The sequence below is a fragment of the Gobius niger genome (assembly GCF_951799975.1).
Source record: "Gobius niger genome assembly, chromosome: 18".
Classification (NCBI taxonomy): Eukaryota; Metazoa; Chordata; class Actinopteri; order Gobiiformes; family Gobiidae; genus Gobius; species Gobius niger.
In genome coordinates this window covers 220035-240406 of record NC_136869.1, presented here as the reverse complement: position 1 = coordinate 240406, position 20372 = coordinate 220035, and the positions used below count along the sequence as shown (strand labels likewise).

General features: G+C 41.5%; 1 protein-coding gene across 1 annotated transcript in view; it reads left to right on the top strand.

Moving 5' to 3' along the window:
• Positions 1 to 20372, top strand: part of LOC306977839 (sodium channel protein type 2 subunit alpha-like) — a gene marked incomplete at its 3' end in the record, with an annotated part of 145736 nt that overhangs the window by 13960 nt on the left and 111404 nt on the right. The window contains exons 3-6 of the mRNA XM_079576278.1: positions 1023 to 1114; positions 7456 to 7586; positions 11261 to 11486; positions 15613 to 15676. Coding sequence (XP_079432404.1) covers positions 1023 to 1114; positions 7456 to 7586; positions 11261 to 11486; positions 15613 to 15676 — 513 coding nt within the window. The remainder of the gene's footprint in view (positions 1 to 1022; positions 1115 to 7455; positions 7587 to 11260; positions 11487 to 15612; positions 15677 to 20372) is intronic.

Below are 20372 nucleotides of genomic sequence, written 5' to 3'. Positions count from 1 at the left end.
TTAAAAAATCTTTTTTTTTCATTCCCCGAGATAATTTGTGATGCAAAAAAAAATAAAGGATTTTTTATATTTCTTCTTCTTCAAAAAAAAAAAGGTCACATTTTTTATACCCCGACATAATTATCCCGCTCCCTTGAGATAATTATGTTGGGGAAAATAAAAATATAAAAAAAAAAAAAAATTCTATTTTTTTTTACCCCGTGATAATTTGTGGCGTAAAAACAAAAAAACTAAAAATTACATATATATATTTTTTTTAATTAATTTTTTCACCCCCCCCAATTTTCGTTTTGTCTGATGTCACTTCCGGGGCTCCGTACAAAAGAGCCTCAAAAGAGCGAATAAAAAGCGATGACAACAACATGAGGAAAAAGATCCGTTTAGATCAGTTTTGTAGGTCTTAGCTTTCAAATGAGACAGAGCTCTGGCCTACAGGCTCCAGAAGCTTTTAGATTTGGTTAGAGTCAAACTTCTAAGAAAACGCACTTGCTTTGAGGCGAGTGGGGTCTGGAAGACGAGCATCATAAATACAGTCATTGTTAATGTGGTGATGCCTGTTCCAGTCTTTAACGGAACCAGCAGAGGTTCTAAGACTGAAAACATGGGTCCAGACCGTGGTTAGAATGCTCTTTCGGAGGAACACCTCAGCGCCGTGCATTAAAGCTGTCTAACGTGCGAGTCTGAGGTGTTTAATCCTTACATATATATTAAATTATATAAAATAAACTGCAGTGGAGATGCAGCGTGGCCTCAAAACAAGTGCGTCATTCCCGAAGAACTCAGGTCAAATGTGAGAAGAAGCTGCGAACTCCAGGCCCGTTTACTGCTGCCTGTAGGAACCTCCTCCTCTCCTGGCCTCCTCCTCTCCTGGCCTCACCTCCTCACCTCCTCCTCTCCTGGCCTCCTCCTCTCCTGGCCTCCTCTCCTCCTCTCCTCCTCTCCTCGTGTCCTCATCTCCTCATCTCCTTGTGTCCTCGTGTCCTCACGTCCTCCTGTCTCTCTGTCCTGTCCCTGTGCTGTAGATATGTCACTGAGTTTGTGGACCTGGGAAATGTCTCCGCGCTGAGGACGTTCAGGGTCCTGCGCGCGCTCAAAACCATCTCCGTCATCCCAGGTGAGAACCCGCAGGTGGGGGGTGAGAACCCGCAGGTGGGGGGGGAGAACCCCGCAGGTGGGGGGGGGTGAGAACCCGGCAGGTGGGGGGTGAGAACCCGGCAGGTGGGGGGGGAGAACCCGGCAGGTGGGGGGTGAGAACCCGGCAGGTGGGGGGTGAGAACCCGGCAGGTGGGGGGGGGTGAGAACCCGGCAGGTGGGGGGTGAGAACCCGGCAGGTGGGGGGGGAGAACCCGGCAGGTGGGGGGTGAGAACCCGCAGGTGGGGGGGGGAGAACCCGGCAGGTGGGGGGTGAGAACCCGGCAGGTGGGGGGGGGTGAGAACCCGGCAGGTGGGGGGGAGAACCCGGCAGGTGGGGGGTGAGAATCCGGCAGGTGGGGGGTGAGAACCCGGCAGGTGGGGGGTGAGAACCCGCAGGTGGGGGGTGAGAACCCGGCAGGTGGGGGAGGGAGAACCCGCAGGTGGGGGGTGAGAACCCGGCTTAGAAGTGCAAAGACTTAGAAGTACAAAAACTTAGAAGTACAAAAACTTAGAAGTACAAAAACTTAGAAGTACAAAAACATAGAAGTACAAAAACATAGAAGTACAAAAACATAGAAGTACAAAAACAGAGAAGTACAAAAACATAGAAGTGCAAAGACTTAGAAGTGCAAAGACTTAGAAGTACATAGACTTAGAAGTACATAGACTTAGAAGTACAAAGACTTAGTACAAAGACTTAGAAGTACATAGACTTAGAAGTACAAAGACTTAGAAGTGCAAAGACTTAGAAGTACAAAGACTTAGAAGTACAAAAACATAGAAGTACAAAAACAGAGAAGTACAAAAACATAGAAGTGCAAAGACTTAGAAGTGCAAAGACTTAGAAGTACATAGACTTAGAAGTACATAGACTTAGAAGTACAAAGACTTAGTACAAAGACTTAGAAGTACATAGACTTAGAAGTACAAAGACTTAGAAGTACAAAGACTTAGAAGTACAAAGACTTAGAAGTGCAAAGACTTAGAAGTGCAAAGACTTAGAAGTACAAAGACTTAGAAGTACAAAGACTTAGAAGTGCAAAGACTTAGAAGTACATAGACTTAGAAGTGCAAAGACTTAGAAGTACAAAGACTTAGAAGTACAAAGACTTAGAAGTACAAAGACTTAGAAGTACAAAGACTTAGAAGTACAAAGACTTAGAAGTACAAAGACTTAGAAGTACAAAGACTTAGAAGTGCAAAGACTTAGAAGTGCAAAGACTTAGAAGTACAAAGACTTAGAAGTACAAAGACTTAGAAGTACAAAGACTTAGAAGTACAGACTTAGAAGTGCAAAGACTTAGAAGTACATAGACTTAGAAGTACAAAGACTTAGAAGTACAAAGACTTAGAAGTACATAGACTTAGAAGTACAAAGACTTAGAAGTACATAGACTTAGAAGTACAGAGACTTAGAAGTGCATAGACTTAGAAGTACAAAGACTTAGAAGTACAAAGACTTAGAAGTACATAGACTTAGAAGTAAATAGACTTAGAAGTACAAAAACTTAGAAGTACAAAGACTAAGAAGTACAAAGACTTAGTACAAAGACTTAGAAGTACATAGACTTAGAGGTACATAGACTTAGAAGTACAAAAACTTAGAAGTGCAAAGACTTAGAAGTGCAAAGACTTAGAAGTACATAGACTTAGAAGTACAAAGACTTAGAAGTGCAAAGACTTAGAAGTACAAAAACTTAGAAGTACAAAGACTTAGAAGTACAAAAACTTAGAAGTACAAAGATTTAGAAGTACATAGACTTAGAAGTACAAAGACTTAGAAGTGCATAGACTTAGAAGTACAGACTTAGAAGTACATAGACTTAGAAGTGCAAAGACTTAGAAGTACAAAGACTTAGAAGTACAAAGACTTAGAAGTACAGACTTAGAAGTGCAAAGACTTAGAAGTACAAAGACTTAGAAGTACAAAAACTTAGAAGTGCAAAGACTTAGAAGTACAAAGACTTAGAAGTACAAAGACTTAGAAGTACAAAGACTTAGAAGTACAAAGACTTAGAAGTACAAAGACTTAGAAGTACATAGACTTAGAAGTGCAAAGACTTAGAAGTACAAAAACTTAGAAGTAAAGACTTAGAAGTACATAGACTTAGAAGTACAAAGACTTAGAAGTACAAAGACCTAGAAGTACATGGACTTAGAAGTACAAAGACTTAGAAGTACAAAGACTTAGAAGTACAAAGACTTAGAAGTACAAAGACTTAGAAGTACAAAGACTTAGAAGTACAAAGACTTAGAAGTACATAGACTTAGAAGTACAAAGACTTAGAAGTACAAAGACTTAGAAGTTCATAGACTTAGAAGTACATAGACTTAGAAGTACAAAGACTTAGAAGTACATAGACTTAGAAGTGCAAAGACTTAGAAGTACAAAGACTTAGAAGTGCAAAGACTTAGAAGTACAAAGACTTAGAAGTACAAAGACTTAGAAGTACATAGACTTAGAAGTACAAAGACTTAGTACAAAGACTTAGAAGTACATAGACTTAGAAGTACATAGACTTAGAAGTACAAAGACTTAGAAGTACATAGACTTAGAAGTGCAAAGACTTAGAAGTACAAAGACTTAGAAGTGCAAAGACTTAGAAGTACAAAGACTTAGAAGTACAAAGACTTAGAAGTACATAGACTTAGAAGTACAAAGACTTAGTACAAAGACTTAGAAGTACATAGACTTAGAAGTACATAGACTTAGAAGTACATAGACTTAGAAGTACAAAGACTTAGAAGTACATAGACTTAGAAGTACAAAGACTTAGAAGTGCAAAGACTTAGAAGTACAAAGACTTAGAAGTGCAAAGACTTAGAAGTACAAAGACTTAGAAGTGCAAAGACTTAGAAGTACAAAGACTTAGAAGTACATAGACTTAGAAGTACAAAGACTTAGAAGTACAAAGACTTAGAAGTGCAAAGACTTAGAAGTGCAAAGACTTAGAAGTACATAGACTTAGAAGTACAAAGACTTAGACTTAGAAGTACAAAGACTTAGAAGTGCAAAGACTTAGACTTAGAAGTACAAAGACTTAGAAGTGCAAAGACTTAGACTTAGAAGTACAAAGACTTAGAAGTACATAGACTTAGAAGTACATAGACTTAGAAGTACAAAGACTTAGAAGTACATAGACTTAGAAGTACATAGACTTAGAAGTGCATAGACTTAGAAGTACATAGACTTAGAAGTACAAAGACTTAGAAGTACAAAAACTTAGAAGTACAAACACTTAGAAATACATAGACTTAGAAGTACAAAGACTTAGAAGTACAAAGACTTAGAAGTACAAAGACTTAGAAGTAAAGACTTAGAAGTAAAGACTTAGAAGTAAAGACTTAGATGTACAAAGACTTAGAAGTACAAAGACTTAGAAGTAAAGACTTAGAAGTAAAGACTTAGAAGTACAAAGACTTAGAAGTACAAAAACTTAGAAGTAAAGACTTAGAAGTAAAGACTTAGAAGTACAAAGACTTAGAAGTACAAAGACTTAGAAGTACAAAGACTTAGAAGTAAAGACTTAGAAGTACAAAGACTTAGAAGTACAAAAACTTAGAAGTACATAGACTTAGAAGTACATAGACTTAGTGACTTCGTGACTCTATTAGTGTGTATTGGTTGTATTGTATTGGTTACTAGTTACCATAGACATGCACTAGCCTAGCACTAGCCTAGCATTAGCCTAGCACTGGCCTAGCACTAGCCTAGCACTGGCCTAGCATTAGCCTAGCACTAGCCTAGCACCTCTAAACTCTTCAAATATAAGGACTGCATGAATTAAAAACAAAAAATCTCCAGAAATCAGCAGCTCTCTTCCCTCTCAGAGCCGTGTTAGTTTGCCGCGCTCGGACACGCCTCCTAAAGCGTGTGCTGCTGCTGCTGAAGCGTGTGCTGCCGCCGCCGTGTCACGCGTGTCACTCAGGTGTGGTCCTCTGTGAGTTCCACCGCTCCGAGCTCAGCGAAACCTCAGCAAAACCTCAGCGAAACAACAAACAAACCGGCAGCAGATCTGAGAACGGAGATGACTGAGCGGAATATCCGTGTTTCGTTTGTCCGTTCGGCGTCTCCCCCGTGTTCTCTCACTCTGTGCCTCGTTTTTAAACGTTCGCTGCTGCCGGACAAAAGTCTCAACGGACGAACAGTTTGGTTTAGGTTCTCCTGATGTCGAGGAAAGAAACGACAACTACACGATCAGCTCAAATAAATGATCTTACCCCAAATTAGTTTTTACACAAACTTTTATTTTTGCCCATTTTTATTAGGCGCGTTTATCCTATCCCCCCCCCCCAAATTTATTCCCCATTTTTGTTTCCATTTTTTGGCCCATTTTGAAACATTTTTCTCTTATTTTTGCTATTTTTTTTTAATTCCCGCCGTTTTCCACTCAAATATTTCATCACAATTTTCATTTTTTTTTTGGCCATTTTTAAATTGCTAATATTTTTCCAGTTTTCTGCCCATTTTTTTCCTATTTTTTTGGGTCAAATTTTAACTAATTTCTTCCCTCCTTTCTCCCATTTTTTGGCCATTTTTGCAATTTTCTTAAAGGTTTTCTCAATTTCCACCCAATTCATTCTCCCTTATTTTTCCCCTTTGTCCTTTTATTGTCCAATGTTTGCTTCTATTTTTAATTTTTTTCTTACTTTCTCCAATTTTAATCACTAATGTTTTTCTTATTTTCTCCCCATTTATTTTTTTTTTTTTAAACATTTTTTTCTTATTTTTGCTATTTTTTTAAATTCCCGCCATTTTCCACTCGAATATTTCATCACCATTTTCCTTATGTTTTGCCATTTTTGTTACTAATATTTTTCCAGTTTTCTGCCCATTTTTTGGGGTCAAATTTTAGCTAATTTCTTACCTACTTTCTCACACTTTTTGTTAACTTTTTTTGTTGCCATTTTTTAGTTACTAATATTTTTCCAATTTTGTTAATTTTTTTTCTCAATTTCCATCCAATTCATTTTCCCTTATTTTTCCTATTTATTTTATCCTATATATCCAATTTTTAATATTTTTCTTATTTTCTCCCCATTTTCCCGTATTTTGTTTTTACACATTTTTTTCGTACTTTTGCCACAATTTCTTTCCCTCAGTTTAGCTCATTGTTTATAACCAGTATCTTCCCTTTTTCCCCTAAACTATCCCCCATTTTGAACACATTTTGACACATATTTTAGTGTCGTTAAAGAACTGGAATAAAACTGGTTCAAATCTCCAGGAAAAACATTTGATAAAGTTCTGTTGAGATTCTGGTCCAGCGGCGGCGGAACGGCCTCAGATCGAGACAGAAACCCTGTGGCGGCCATTTTAGGATGGTCCATGGGAGGGTCCATGTTAGGAGGGTCCATGTTGGGAGGGTCCATGTTGGGAGGGTCCATGGGAGAGTCCATGTTGGGAGGGTCCATGTTGGGATGGTCCATGGGAGGGTCCATGTTGGGAGGGTCCATGTTGGGAGGGTCCATGTTGGGAGGGTCCATGGGAGGGTCCATGTTGGGAGGGTCCACGGGAGGGTCCATGTTGGGAGGGTCCATGTTGGGAGGGTCCATGTTAGGAGGGTCCATGTTGGGAGGGTCCATGTTGGGAGAGTCCATGGGAGGGTCCATGTTAGGAGGGTCCATGTTAGGAGAGTCCATGGGAGGGTCCATGTTGGGAGGCTCCATGTTGGGAGGGTCCATGTTGGGAGAGTCCATGGGAGGGTCCATGTTAGGAGGGTCCATGTTAGGAGAGTCCATGGGAGGGTCCATGTTGGGAGGCTCCATGTTAGGAGAGTCCATGGGAGGGTCCATGTTGGGAGAGTCCACGGGAGGGTCCATGTTGGGAGGGTCCATGTTGGGAGGGTCCATGTTAGGAGGGTCCATGTTGGGAGGGTCCATGTTGGGAGGGTCCATGTTGGGAGGGTCCATGTTAGGAGGGTCCATGTTGGGAGGGTCCATGTTAGGAGGGTCCATGTTGGGAGGGTCCATGTTGGGAGGGTCCATGGGAGGGTCCATGTTAGGAGGGTCCATGTTGGGAGGGTCCATGGGAGGGTCCATATTGGGAGGGTCCATGTTGGGAGGGTCCATGTTGGTCTATGTTAGGAGGGTCCATGTTAGGAGGGTCCATGTTGGGATGGTCCATGTTGGGCTCCATGTTGGGAGGGTCCATGTTGGGATGGCATCTTTAAAATCAGTCAGAGTCTGTGTCCTCGATCTGTGGCTCTGACCCGACTTCAGACCTGTTTTTGTGCCATCTCCCCCTGACCCCCGGCTTCATCTCTGCCCCCCCCCCCCTCTCTCTCCCCTGACCCACGGCGCCCCCTGCTGTCGGCCCAGGCCTGAAGACCATCGTGGGAGCTCTGATTCAGTCGGTGAAGAAACTGGCCGACGTCATGATCCTCACGGTGTTCTGCCTCAGCGTGTTCGCCCTCATCGGCCTGCAGCTGTTCATGGGCAACCTCCGCCAGGTAAACCGACCCGCTAACCGGCTAGCTAACCATGTACCCGACCCGCTAGCTCCCCCTACGCCAGGTAACTCCCCCTACGCGAGGCAACCGACCCGCTAACCAGCTAACTACCCATGTAACCGACCCGCTAACTCGGTTAGTGCTAGATCGTCTGCTCCGGAGGGACAGTCTGCTGTGAGTTTGTATAGATCTATGAGTTGGTTTGTCTAAAAATACAAATAATCCTAATCCGTAAGGTTAACCCCTTAACTCCCACCTGAACCGAGCACAGTTTCTACAGTTTGGCTTTACCCCAATCCAAAAGCTTCTGGAAAAAAGTTGTGAAAATAGCAACAAAACAATGATGGAAATGTGACAAAAAAAGTGAGAAAACATTGACAAAAACGTGACGAAAAATTTATGAAAAAGTGGCAAAAATGTCACAAAAATGTCACAAGAAATTGACAAAAAAATGACAAAAAAAAGTGACAAAAAAATACAAAAAAATGATAAAAAATGTGACAAAAAATTTATTGAAAAATTGACAAAAAATGGACGAAAAAATGACAAAAATGTGACAAAAAAAATACAAAAATGTGATAAAAAAGTGACAAAATTGTGACAAAAAAAATGATTAAAAATGGACAAAAAAATGACAAAAAATATGCTAAAAAATTACAAAAAAGTTACAAAAATTAGTTGAATACCCAACAAAAAAATGTTGGAAAAAAAATGTGATGACGTGAGGAAAAAGATCCTCTCGGTTCAGGCGGGAGTTAAGAGGTTAAACCATTTCTCTGGCCCTGACCTTAATTTGTGTCATGATATCTCACGTTTTCACAGCAGACTGTCCCTCCGGAGCAGACGATCTAGCACTAACCCGCTAACTCCCCCTACGCCAGGTAACTCCCCCTACGCGAGGCAACCGACCCGCTAACCGGCTAACTACCCATGTACCTGACCCGCTAACTCCCCCTACGCCAGGTAACTCCCCCTACGCGAGGCAACCGACCCGCTAACCAGCTAACTACCCATGTAACCGACCCGCTAACTCCCCCTACGCCAGGTAACTCCCTCTACGCGAGGCAACCGACCCGCTAACCGGCTAACTACCCATGTAACCGACCCGCTAACTCCCCCTACGCCAGGTAACTCCCCCTACGCGAGGCAACCGACCCGCTAACCAGCTAACTACCCATGTAACCGACCCGCTAACTCCCCCTACGCGAGGCAACCGACCCGCTAACCAGCTAACTACCCATGTAACCGACCCGCTAACTCGGTTAGCGCTAGATCGTCTGCTCCGGAGGGACGGTCTGCTGTGTGTTTGTATAGATCTATGAGTTGGTTTGTCTAAAAATACAAATAATCCTAATCCGTAAGGTTAACCCCTTAACTCCCACCTGAACCGAGCACATTTTCTCCAGTTTGGCTTTACCCCAATCCAAAAGCTTCTGGAAAAAAGTTGTGAAAATAGCAACAAAACAATGATGGAAATGTGACAAAAAAAGTGAGAAAACATTGACAAAAACGTGACGAAAAATTTATGAAAAAGTGGCAAAAATGTCACAAAAACGTCACAAGAAATTGACAAAAAAATGATAAAAAATTGACAAAAAAATGTCAAAAATGTGACAAAAAATTTATTGAAAAATTGACAAAAAATGGACGAAAAAATGACAAAAATGTGACAAAAAAAATACAAAAATGTGATAAAAAAGTGACAAAATTGTGACAAAAAAAATGATTAAAAATGGACAAAAAAATGACAAAAATATGCTAAAAAATTACAAAAAAGTTACTAAAATGAGTTGAACACCCAACAAAAAAATGTTGGAAAAAAAATGTGATGACGTGAGGAAAAAGCTCCTCTCGGTTCAGGCGGGAGTTAAGAGGTTAAACCATTTCCCTGGCCCTAACCTTCATTTGTGTCATGATATCTCACGTTTTCAGCAGACTGTCCCTCCAGAGCAGAACATCTAGCACTAACCTGCTAACTCCCCCTACGCGAGGCAACCGACCCGCTAACCAGCTAACTACCCATGTAACCGACCCGCTAACTCCCCCTACGCCAGGTAACTCCCCCTACGCGAGGCAACCGACCCGCTAACCGGCTAACTACCCATGTAACCGACCCGCTGACTCCCCCTACGCCAGGTAACTCCCCCTACGCGAGGCAACCGACCCGCTAACCGGCTAACTAACCATGTACCCGACCCGCTGACTCCCCCTACGCCAGGTAACTCCCCCTACACGAGGCAACCGACCCGCTAACCGGCTAACTACCCATGTAACCGACCCGCTAACTCGGTTAGTGCTAGATCGTCTGCTCCGGAGGGACGGTCTGCTGTGATTTTGTTTAGATCTATGAGTCGGTTTGTCTAAAATACAAATAATCCTAATCCTTAAGGTTTAACCCCTTAACTCCCACCTGAACCGAGCACATTTTCTCCAGTTTGGCTTTACCCCAATCCAAAAGCTTCTGGAAAAAAGGTGAGAAAATAGCAACAAAACAATGATGGAAATGTGACAAAAAAAGTGAGAAAACATTGACAAAAACGTGACGAAAAATTTATGAAAAAGTGGCAAAAATGTCACAAAAATGTCACAAGAAATTGACAAAAAAATACCAAAAAATGATAAAAAAATTGACAAAAAAATGTCAAAAATGTGACAAAACATTTATTGAAAAATTGACAAAAAATGGACGAAAAAATGACAAAAATGTGACAAAATGTGACAAAAAAAATACAAAAATGTGATAAAAAAGTGACAAAATTGTGACAAAAAAAATGATTAAAAATGGACGAAAAAATGGACAAAAAAATGACAAAAATATGCTAAAAAATTACAAAAAAGTTACAAAAATTAGTTAGAACACCCAACAAAAAAATGTTGGGAAAAAAATGTGATGACGTGAGGAAAAAGATCCTCTCGGTTCAGGCGGGAGTTAAGAGGTTAAACCATTTCCCTGGCCCTAACCTTAATTTGTGTCATGATATCTCACGTTTTCACAGCAGACTGTCCCTCCGGAGCAGAACATCTAGCACTAACCTGCTAACTCCCCCTACGCGAGGCAACCGACCCGCTAACCGGCTAGCTACCCATGTACCCGACCCGCTAACCAGCTAACTACCCATGTACCCGACCCGCTAACTCCCCCTACGCCAGGTAACTCCCCCTACACGAGGCAGCCGACCCGCTAACCAGCTAACTACCCATGTACCCGACCCGCTAACTCCCCCTACGCCAGGTAACTCCCCCTACGCGAGGCAACCGACCCGCTAACCGGCTAGCTACCCATGTACCCGACCCGCTGACTCCCCCTACGCCAGGTAACTCCCCCTACGCGAGGCAGCCGACCCGCTAACCGGCTAACTAACCATGTACCCGACCCGCTAACTCCCCCTACGCCAGGTAACTCCCCCTACGCGAGGCAACCGACCCGCTAACCAGCTAACTACCCATGTAACCGACCCGCTAACTCCCCCTACGCCAGGTAACTCCCCCTACGCGAGGCAACCGACCCGCTAACCGGCTAGCTACCCATGTAACCGACCCGCTGACTCCCCCTACGCCAGGTAACTCCCCCTACGCGAGGCAACCGACCCGCTAACCAGCTAGCTAACCATGTACCCGACCCGCTAACTCCCCCACAGTCCGTGTGAATGTGACCTTTGACCCGTGCGTTGCAGAAGTGCGTCCGCTCCACGGCTCACTGCTTCCACACCAACGTGAGCGCGGCGGGGCTGCCCCACAACCTCCACCCGGACGACCTGGTGCTGCCCCCCGGCCTCGACCCCCGCCTGCTGCCCTCCAACGAAGGGCTCCCCCCGCTGGACGACTTCAGCAACGACACCACTGTGTTCTACTGCAACAACAAGACCTGGGCGTCCGTGGAGAACTTCAGGGACTCGGAGGGTGAGAGGAGAACATCACACACAGAGCAGATACTGACGTGTTCGGTGTCCACGTGTAGCAGGAAAGGCTGTCATCCAAATATGGTCATTTCCTGTGTGGGAGACAGAGCGGCTAAAGACGGGGGAAACATCCACACATGTGCAGACAAAGAGACTAAACTTTATTCTACTCTTTAAACAACATCTGCAGCTTCACCCAAATCTAAAATACTGAATATTTTCATTGGCGAAATGACAGTACACATCAAAGGGAAAGTTAGTCAAAATATTGGTGTCCTATATAGAAGAAGAAGAAGAACTCCCGCCTGAACTGAGAGGATCTTTTTCCTCACGGCATCACATTCTTTTCCATCATTGTTTTGTTGGGTATTCAACTCATTTTTGTAACTTTTTTGTCATTTTTTTTCTCACATTTTTGTCATTTTTTTTTGTTGTCAAATTTTTGTCATTTTTTGGGCAAATTTTAATCACATTTTGTCATTTTTTCATCCATTTTTTGTCACTTTTTTGTCAATGTTTTCTCTTCCATCATTTTTTTTGTTGGGCGTTCAACTCATTTTGGTAACTTTTTTGTCATTTTCCGTCAATTTGTTTGTCACATTTTTGCCTTTTTTTCGTCATTTTTTTTTCATCAAATTTTTGTCACATTTTGTCATTTTTTCATCCAATTTTCTCACATTTTTTTCATATTTTTTTTCCCATTTTTTCGTCCATTTTTTGTCAATTTCTTGTGACATTTTTGCCACTTTTCCTACATTGTTTTCGTCTCAGTTTTGTTGCTATTTCCACACCTTTTTTCCAGAAGCTTTTGGATTGGGGTAAAGCCAAACTGTAGAGACTGTGCTCGGTTCAGGCGGGGGTTAAGGGGTTAAACACACATTGGATGAGGCTTCATTACAGCTTCACAAAAACAAAAGTTGTTTCTTTAAAAATACAAAGGCAGCGAAACATAAGAACCAATGTTTGACACATTTGAAACAGTCATTGATTTAGATGTAAAGTTTTATTGTAGCTTGATTTAGGCTAAAACAAATCAAAAACAGGCGAGCCACGTCTTCCTCACGCTCCTGTTCAGCACTGAATTGAACTGAACTGAACTTAAAGAGGGGGTGTTCTGCTTTAAAGAGGGGGTGTTCTGCTTTAAAGAGGGGGTGTTCTGCTTTAAAGAGGGGGTGTTCTGCTTTTGTCAGTCCCATAGCACCAGTCTATATCTCACTACAATGATGACAAACCTTCTGTTGGTCTGTGAATGCAGTAAATCAGAATAACTGCCTTGTATAAAATGTCTCTGTCAAAATGGCTGTAGTGAATGTCTTGAAATCGGCCTCTGTCTCTTTAAGAACCTCTGAGCCTTTAGACACGCCCCCTCCACACGCTGTCTGTGGCATCAGTGGGGAGGGGGTTCTGCTGAGGAGCAGTGGTTGGTTACTCGGCTCGGAGGCGTCTCCAGGAGGTGGGGGCGTTCCTAGGAGGACTCAGGCAAACCTATCCCTAAAATGGCCGCCATCAGAGTTTTTACAGATTACTCAGAAATACGTGAATGTGCCAAGGCAACACTTCAGTCATGTTTTTAATGAGGGAGTGACAGAATAACAGGATGGAAAGCTGGAAAAAGTCCAGTTTGCAGAATACCCCCCCTTTAAAGCCTCATTTGAAAGCTAAGACCCACAAAACTCCTCTAACCTGATCTTTTTCCTCACTTTTCTGTTGCTCATTTCATTGTGTCATATTTTGCTGCTTTTTTCAAGATTAGATTTGGGTAAAGCCTGGAGGAGGAGTGCTCGGTTCAGAGTTTGAACCTGGCTCCTGTGGGCCGGTCTGAGCGCCGGTCTGGGGGCGGTTGCCGGGCGGTTGCCGGGCGGTTGCCGGGCGGATCCCCCCGGGACGAGCTGTTTGCTGCCTCTGTCTCCGCTCTCCCTCTCTCTGAAATGTCCCTCGCCGGCCGCCGTATCGACCGCTAAAAGCTGAAACCGGAGCCGCGCGCTCGCCGATCAATGTCACGATAATACACAGCCCCCACAATGCACTTCTGCCGCGGGGCATCGGGCCGCGCGAGGGGGGCGGAGCTACAGTCAGCACAGAGGCCAGAGGAACATGTGAGTCTGATGGAGCCACGAAAGGTCAGAGGTTCAAGTCTGTACATGTGGATGTTCCTCCCGCCCACACAGGAAGTGACCATATAAGGCAGGGGTGGGCAACGTCAGGCCCGTGGGCCAAATCCGGCCCTCCAGTACTGCTCCTCTGGCCCTTTGAGAAACATTATTATTACACAAATCAGAGAGAACTTTTAACCCCTGAACTCCCGCCTGAACCGAGCACATTCTCTCCAGTTTGGCTTTACCCCAATCCAAAAGCTTCTGGAAAAACCAACAAAACTGAGAGGAAAACAATGATGGAAATGTGACAAAAAAGTGACAAAAATTGGATGAAAAAGTGATGAAAAAGTGGCAAAAATGTCACAAAAATGTCACAAAAATGTCACAAGAAATCGACAAAAATGTAACAAAAAAATGACAAAAAAAATGATAAAAAATGACAGAAATTTGATAAAAAATTACAAAAAAAATGTGACAAAAATGTGATAAAAAAATGACATCGATTTGATAAAAAATTGATGAAAAAATGACAAAAAAAGGACGAAAAAGTTACAAAAATGAGTTGAATACCCAACAAAAATGATGGAAAAAAAATCTGATGACGTGAGGAAAAAGCTCCGGCCCTCCAGCACAGCTCCTCTGGCCCTCAAGATGATTTTGAGAAACATTATTACATAAATCAGAGAGAACTTTTCACATTATTAGAGTTAAATGGGAGAAACAAAGGTAGAAATACTGTCAATGCACCCAGTCATATATTATGTACAACACTGGCATTAGAAAGACGTGCACTGGGAAAAGAATAATCGTTTTAAAGGGGGGTATTACTTTACTTTTTCCAGCTTTCCATCCTGTTATTCTGTCACCCCCTCATTAAAAACATGGCTGAAGTGTTGCCCTGGCACATTCACGTATTTCTGAGTAATCTGTAAAAACTCTGATGGCGGCCATTTTAGGGATAGGTTTGCCTGAGTCCTCCTAGGAACGCCCCCACCTCCTGGAGACGCCTCCGAGCCGAGTAACCAACCACTGCTCCTCAGCAGAACCCCCTCCCCACTGATGCCACAGACAGCGTGTGGAGGGGGCGTGTCTAAAGGCTCAGAGGTTCTTAACCCCTTAACTCCCACCAGAACCGAGGTAGTTTTCTCCAGTTTGGCTTTACCCCAATCCAAAAGCCTCTGGGAAAAAGGTGAGAAAATAGCAACAAAACTGAGACGAAAACAATGATGGAAATGTGACAAAACAGTGACGAAAAATTTGACCAAAAATTCACCAAAAAAATATTTAAAAAAAGACAAAAAATGTGACAAAAATGTGATAAAAAATTTGACCCAAAAAAATGACAAAAATGTAACATGAATGTGATAAAGATTGGACAAAAAATGACAAAAATTTGATAAAAAATGGAAGAAAAATGACAAAAAATGACAAATAAAATTATTCAAAAAATGACAAAAAATTGACAAATAAATGTCAAAAAATGACTCAAAAAAAAAAGATTTAAAAAATGACAAAAAAGCTACAAAATGAGTTGAAACCCCCCCCCAAAAAGATGGTAAAAATCTGATGACGTGAGGAAAAAGATCCATTTAGATGAGTTTTGTTGATCTTAGCTTTCAAATGAGGCGTCACACTGGCCTACAGGATTTGGGTGAAGCTGAACTGGAGAAAATGCTCTCGGTTCAGGCGGGAGTTAAGAGGTTAAAGAGACAGAGGCCTATTTTCGAGAGAGACATTTTATACAAGGCAGTTATTCTAATTTACTGCATTTACAGACCAACAGAAGGTTTGTCATCATTGTAGTGTGATATAGACTGGTGCTGTGGGACTGGAGAAAGAGTTCCTTGGAGTTTATTTCCAGAGCAACATTTCCCCGAGACGAGCGAGAGCGGCTGTGAATGTGCAGAAACTCTGGGGTTTTAATGGAGCTGTGAATAAAAGATGATTCACTAAACCACAATGAAAGACTCCGACCACAAGCGCTCCCCGAGGAGAGCCCGCCATGACGGACTTTCCTGCCTGTGTTTACAGAGAACTTCTACAAGGTGGAGGGGGCCAAGGACGCGCTGATCTGCGGCAACAGCAGCGACGCCGGGTGAGTCGCCGCTTTATCATGTTTACCCCCACGCTCACGTAATCCCCCCGACAACGCCCCGTCATCCAAACATGGTCATGTCCTCTGTGGGAATGTCAGTCATCTGCATCTTCAGCTTTGATGATCCATTGGGGTTCTGGATGATGATCGTTTTGGCTTTTGTTGGCATTTTGTCCTCACATTTTCTCAGGATTTCCACAGTGAAATGTGATGTTGTTGAGCACACAAGTAATAGTTATGATGAGGAATAATAATCTGGAGAAATGTTTGTGTCACAACAAACAGGATCCGTATAATCTCTTTCCAAAGGTTGCGAGTGCGGCATTTTGGACATTGATCACATTGTCCTTATATTTTTTTTGTCATTTTTTGTCATTTTTTGTCATTTTTTGTCATTTTTTTGGCATTTTTGTGTCAGTTTTTTTTAATCATTTTTTGTGTAAATTTTTTTGTCATTTTTTAGTATTTTTTTAGTAATTTTTTTGTAAATATTTTGTAAATTTTTTGTAATTTTTTTGTATTTTTTTCGTAATTTTTTTGTAATTTTTGTGTGATTTTTTTGTGATTTTTTGTCATTTTTCGTCATTTTTTTGTAAATTATTTGTCATTTTTTAGTATTTTTTTAGTAATTTTTTTGTAATTTTTTGGTATTTTTTCGGGTAATTTTTCGGGTAATTTTTTGTCGTTTTTTTGTAATTTTTTGTAAATTTTTGTAAATTTTTTGTCATTTTTTTGTATTTTTTTTGTAATTTTCTCAGGATTTCTCCAGTGAAATTGCTTTGGATTTCAGACACATGCAGTAAACATAACTGAGAATAATAATCCAGTGAAATCTTTATTTCATCTCCAAAGGGATCCGTATAATCTCTTTCCAAAAGTTGCATTTATGGCATTTTAGACAATGATCATAATGACAGTTGTTGGTGTATTGTCCTCACATTTTCACAGGATTTGTTCAGTAAAATGTGATGTTGTTAAATCCACAAGTAAAGGTGATGATGAGGAACAATAATCCAGTAAAAAGAGAGCGGTATAATCTCTTTCTAAATGCAGCATATATGGTGTTCTGGATAATGATCATTTTGGCTTTTGTTGGCATTTTGTCCTCACATTTTCTCAGGATTTCCACAGTGAAATGTGATGTCGTTGGGCACACAAGTAATAGTTATGAAGAGGAATAATAATCTGGAGAAATGTTTGTGTCACAACAAACAAGATCCGTATAATCTCTTTCCAAAAGTTGCGAGTGCGGCATTTTGGACATTGATCACATTGTCCTTATATTTTTTTTGTCATTTTTTGTCATTTTTTGTCATTTTTTTGGCATTTTTGTGTCAGTTTTTTTTAATCATTTTTTGTGTAAATTTTTTTGTCATTTTTTAGTATTTTTTTAGTAATTTTTTTGTAAATATTTTGTAAATTTTTTGTAATTTTTTTGTATTTTTTTCGTAATTTTTTTGTAATTTTTGTGTGATTTTTTTGTGATTTTTTGTCATTTTTCGTCATTTTTTTGTAAATTATTTGTCATTTTTTAGTATTTTTTTAGTAATTTTTTTGTAATTTTTTTGTATTTTTTCGGGTAATTTTTCGGGTAATTTTTTGTCGTTTTTTTGTAATTTTTTGTAAATTTTTGTAAATTTTTTGTCATTTTTTTGTATTTTTTTTTGTCATTTTCTAAGGATTTCTCCAGTGAAATTGCTTTGGATTTCAGACACATGCAGTAAACATAACTGAGAATAATAATCCAGTGAAATCTTTATTTCATCTCCAAAGGGATCCGTATAATCTCTTTCCAAAAGTTGCATTCATGGCATTTTAGACAATGATCATAATGACAGTTGTTGGTGTATTGTCCTCACATTTTCTCAGGATTTGTTCAGTAAAATGTGATGTTATTAAATCCACAAGTAAAGGTTATGATGAGGAACAATAATCCAGTAAAAAGAGAGCGGTATAATCTCTTTCTAAATGTTACATATATGGTGTTCTGGATAATGATCATTTTGGCTTTTGTTGGCATTTTGTCCTCACATTTTCTCAGGATTCTTTCAGTGAAATTGCTTTGGATTTCAGACACATGCAGTAAACATAACTGAGAATAATAATCCAGTCATTTATTTGTGTCACCTCAAAAGGGGCCGGTGTAATCTCTTTGTAAATGTGTCATATGTGGCGTTTCGTCCTCACATGCCTCAGATTTCTCCAGTGAAATGTGTGTTTACAAGTATCACAGTTCCAAACAGACAAACGCTGGTGTAACTCCGAGCCTGAGCGGAGCTTCAGCATAAAGAAAACGTCCTGTGCTTGGTTTGCCTGATTGGAGCAGATTCTGTTCCAAAAGTCCTGCAGCTTCAGCGACAGACGTGAGCAGAGGAATTAAATATAGCAGCAGCGGCGGCGCAGGTTTGTGCCGAGTCCCAAAGTGACAGTTTAGTCTGAGCCGCTGACACGAGCTGCAGCCACAGAGAAACACCTTTCAGTGCGAGCGTCGGAGACAAAAGGACAAACAGATGTGGGGAGAGTCTGGGCAGTGGAGCTCAGGATCTGCCCCGAGTCTCCACTGTCAGACTCCACTGTCAGACTCCACTGCCCAGACTCCACTGTCTCCTCCTCAGTGACAAACCCCCCCCCAAAAATGACAAAAAATTAAAAAAAACGACAAAAAAATGACAAAAAAAAACAAAAAAATGACAAAAAATGACAAAAAAATGACAAAAAATTATTAAAAAAATGACAAAAAAATGACAAAAAAATGACAAAAAACTCGACAAAAAACGACAAAAAAACGACAAAAAACGACAAAAAAAGTCAAAAAAACGACAAAAAATGACAAAAAATAAAAAAAAAATGACAAAAAAAATGACAAAAAAACGACAAAAAAAATAAAAAATGACAAAAAATGACAAAAAACAGTAAAAAAAAAAAGACAAAAAACGACAAAAAAATGAAAAAAAAAAAAAAAAATGAAAAAAATCCCGACAAAAAACGACAAAAAACGACAAAAAAATGACAAAAAAACCGACAAAAAATGACAAAAAAAACGACAAAAAACGACAAAAAAATGACAAAAAATATAAAAAAAACGACAAAAAACGACACAAAAAATGACAAAAAATAAATAAAAAGAATGACAAAAAAAATTACCAAAAAAATATTACAAATTTACAAAAAAAATTACAAAAAATGCGCAGCCCAGAGTCTCCACTGTCTCCTCCTCACACAGAGACCCAGCCCAGAGTCTCCACTGTCTCCTCCTCACACAGAGACCCAGCTCAGAGTCTCCACTGTCTCCTCCTCACACAGAGACCCAGCTCAGAGTCGTCACTGTCTCCTCCTCACCCAGAGACCCAGCTCAGAGTCTCCACTGTCTCCTCCTCACACAGAGACCCAGCTCAGAGTCGTCACTGTCTCCTCCTCACCCAGAGACCCAGCCCAGAGTCTCCACTGTCTCCTCCTCACACAGAGACCCAGCCCAGAGTCTCCACTGTCTCCTCCTCACACAGAGACCCAGCTCAGAGTCTCCACTGTCTCCTCCTCACCCAGAGACCCAGCTCAGAGTCTCCACTGTCTCCTCCTCACCCAGAGACCCAGCCCAGAGTCTCCACTGTCTCCTCCTCACACAGAGACTCAGCTCAGAGTCTCCACTGTCTCCTCCTCACACAGAGACCCAGCCCAGAGTCTCCACTGTCTCCTCCTCACACAGAGACCCAGCTCAGAGTCTCCACTGTCTCCTCCTCACACAGAGACCCAGCTCAGAGTCTCCACTGTCTCCTCCTCACACAGAGACCCAGCCCAGAGTCTCCACTGTCTCCTCCTCACACAGAGACCCAGCTCAGAGTCTCCACTGTCTCCTCCTCACACAGAGACCCAGCTCAGAGTCTCCACTGTCTCCTCCTCACGCAGAGACCCAGCTCAGAGTCTCCACTGTCTCCTCCTCACACAGAGACCCAGCCCAGAGTCTCCACTGTCTCCTCCTCACACAGAGACCCAGCTCAGAGTCTCCACTGTCTCCTCCTCACACAGAGACCCAGCTCAGAGTCTCCACTGTCTCCTCCTCACACAGAGACCCAGCCCAGAGTCTCCACTGTCTCCTCCTCACACAGAGACCCAGCTCAGCCCAGAGTCTCCACTGTCGCCTCCTCAGTGACAAAAAAACCCAAAAAATGACAATACATGACATAAAAATGACAAAAAAGGAGGGGGAAAATGGGAAAAAAAAACTGGGAAAATGGTGGAAAGTATTAGTAATAGAAATGAACAAAAATGGTGAGAAATACAAGGCCGTGGGAACCCAGGGTGCTGAGGGCGCTGCAGCACCCCCTGGTGGATAGTTTGTGAACTGCAGGCAATATTAACCCCTTAACTCCCACCTGAAGCGAGCACATTTTCTCCAGCTTTACCCCAATCCAAAAGCTTCTGGAAAAAAGGTGGGGAAATAGTGACAGAACTGAGACGAAAACAAGGATGAAAATGGGGAAAAAAGTGACAAAAATTTACAAAAAATTGAAAAAAAATGCGAATAATTTGACAAAAAAGTGGGAAAAAATAGACAAAAAATTGACAAAAATCTGTGAAAAAATTTGGAAAATGAAACGAAAAATGGACAAAAAATTGATGAAAAATCGATGAGAAATTGGCAAAAAAAATGAATAATTTGACAAAAATGAGGCGACTGCCCAACAAAAAAACTGAAACC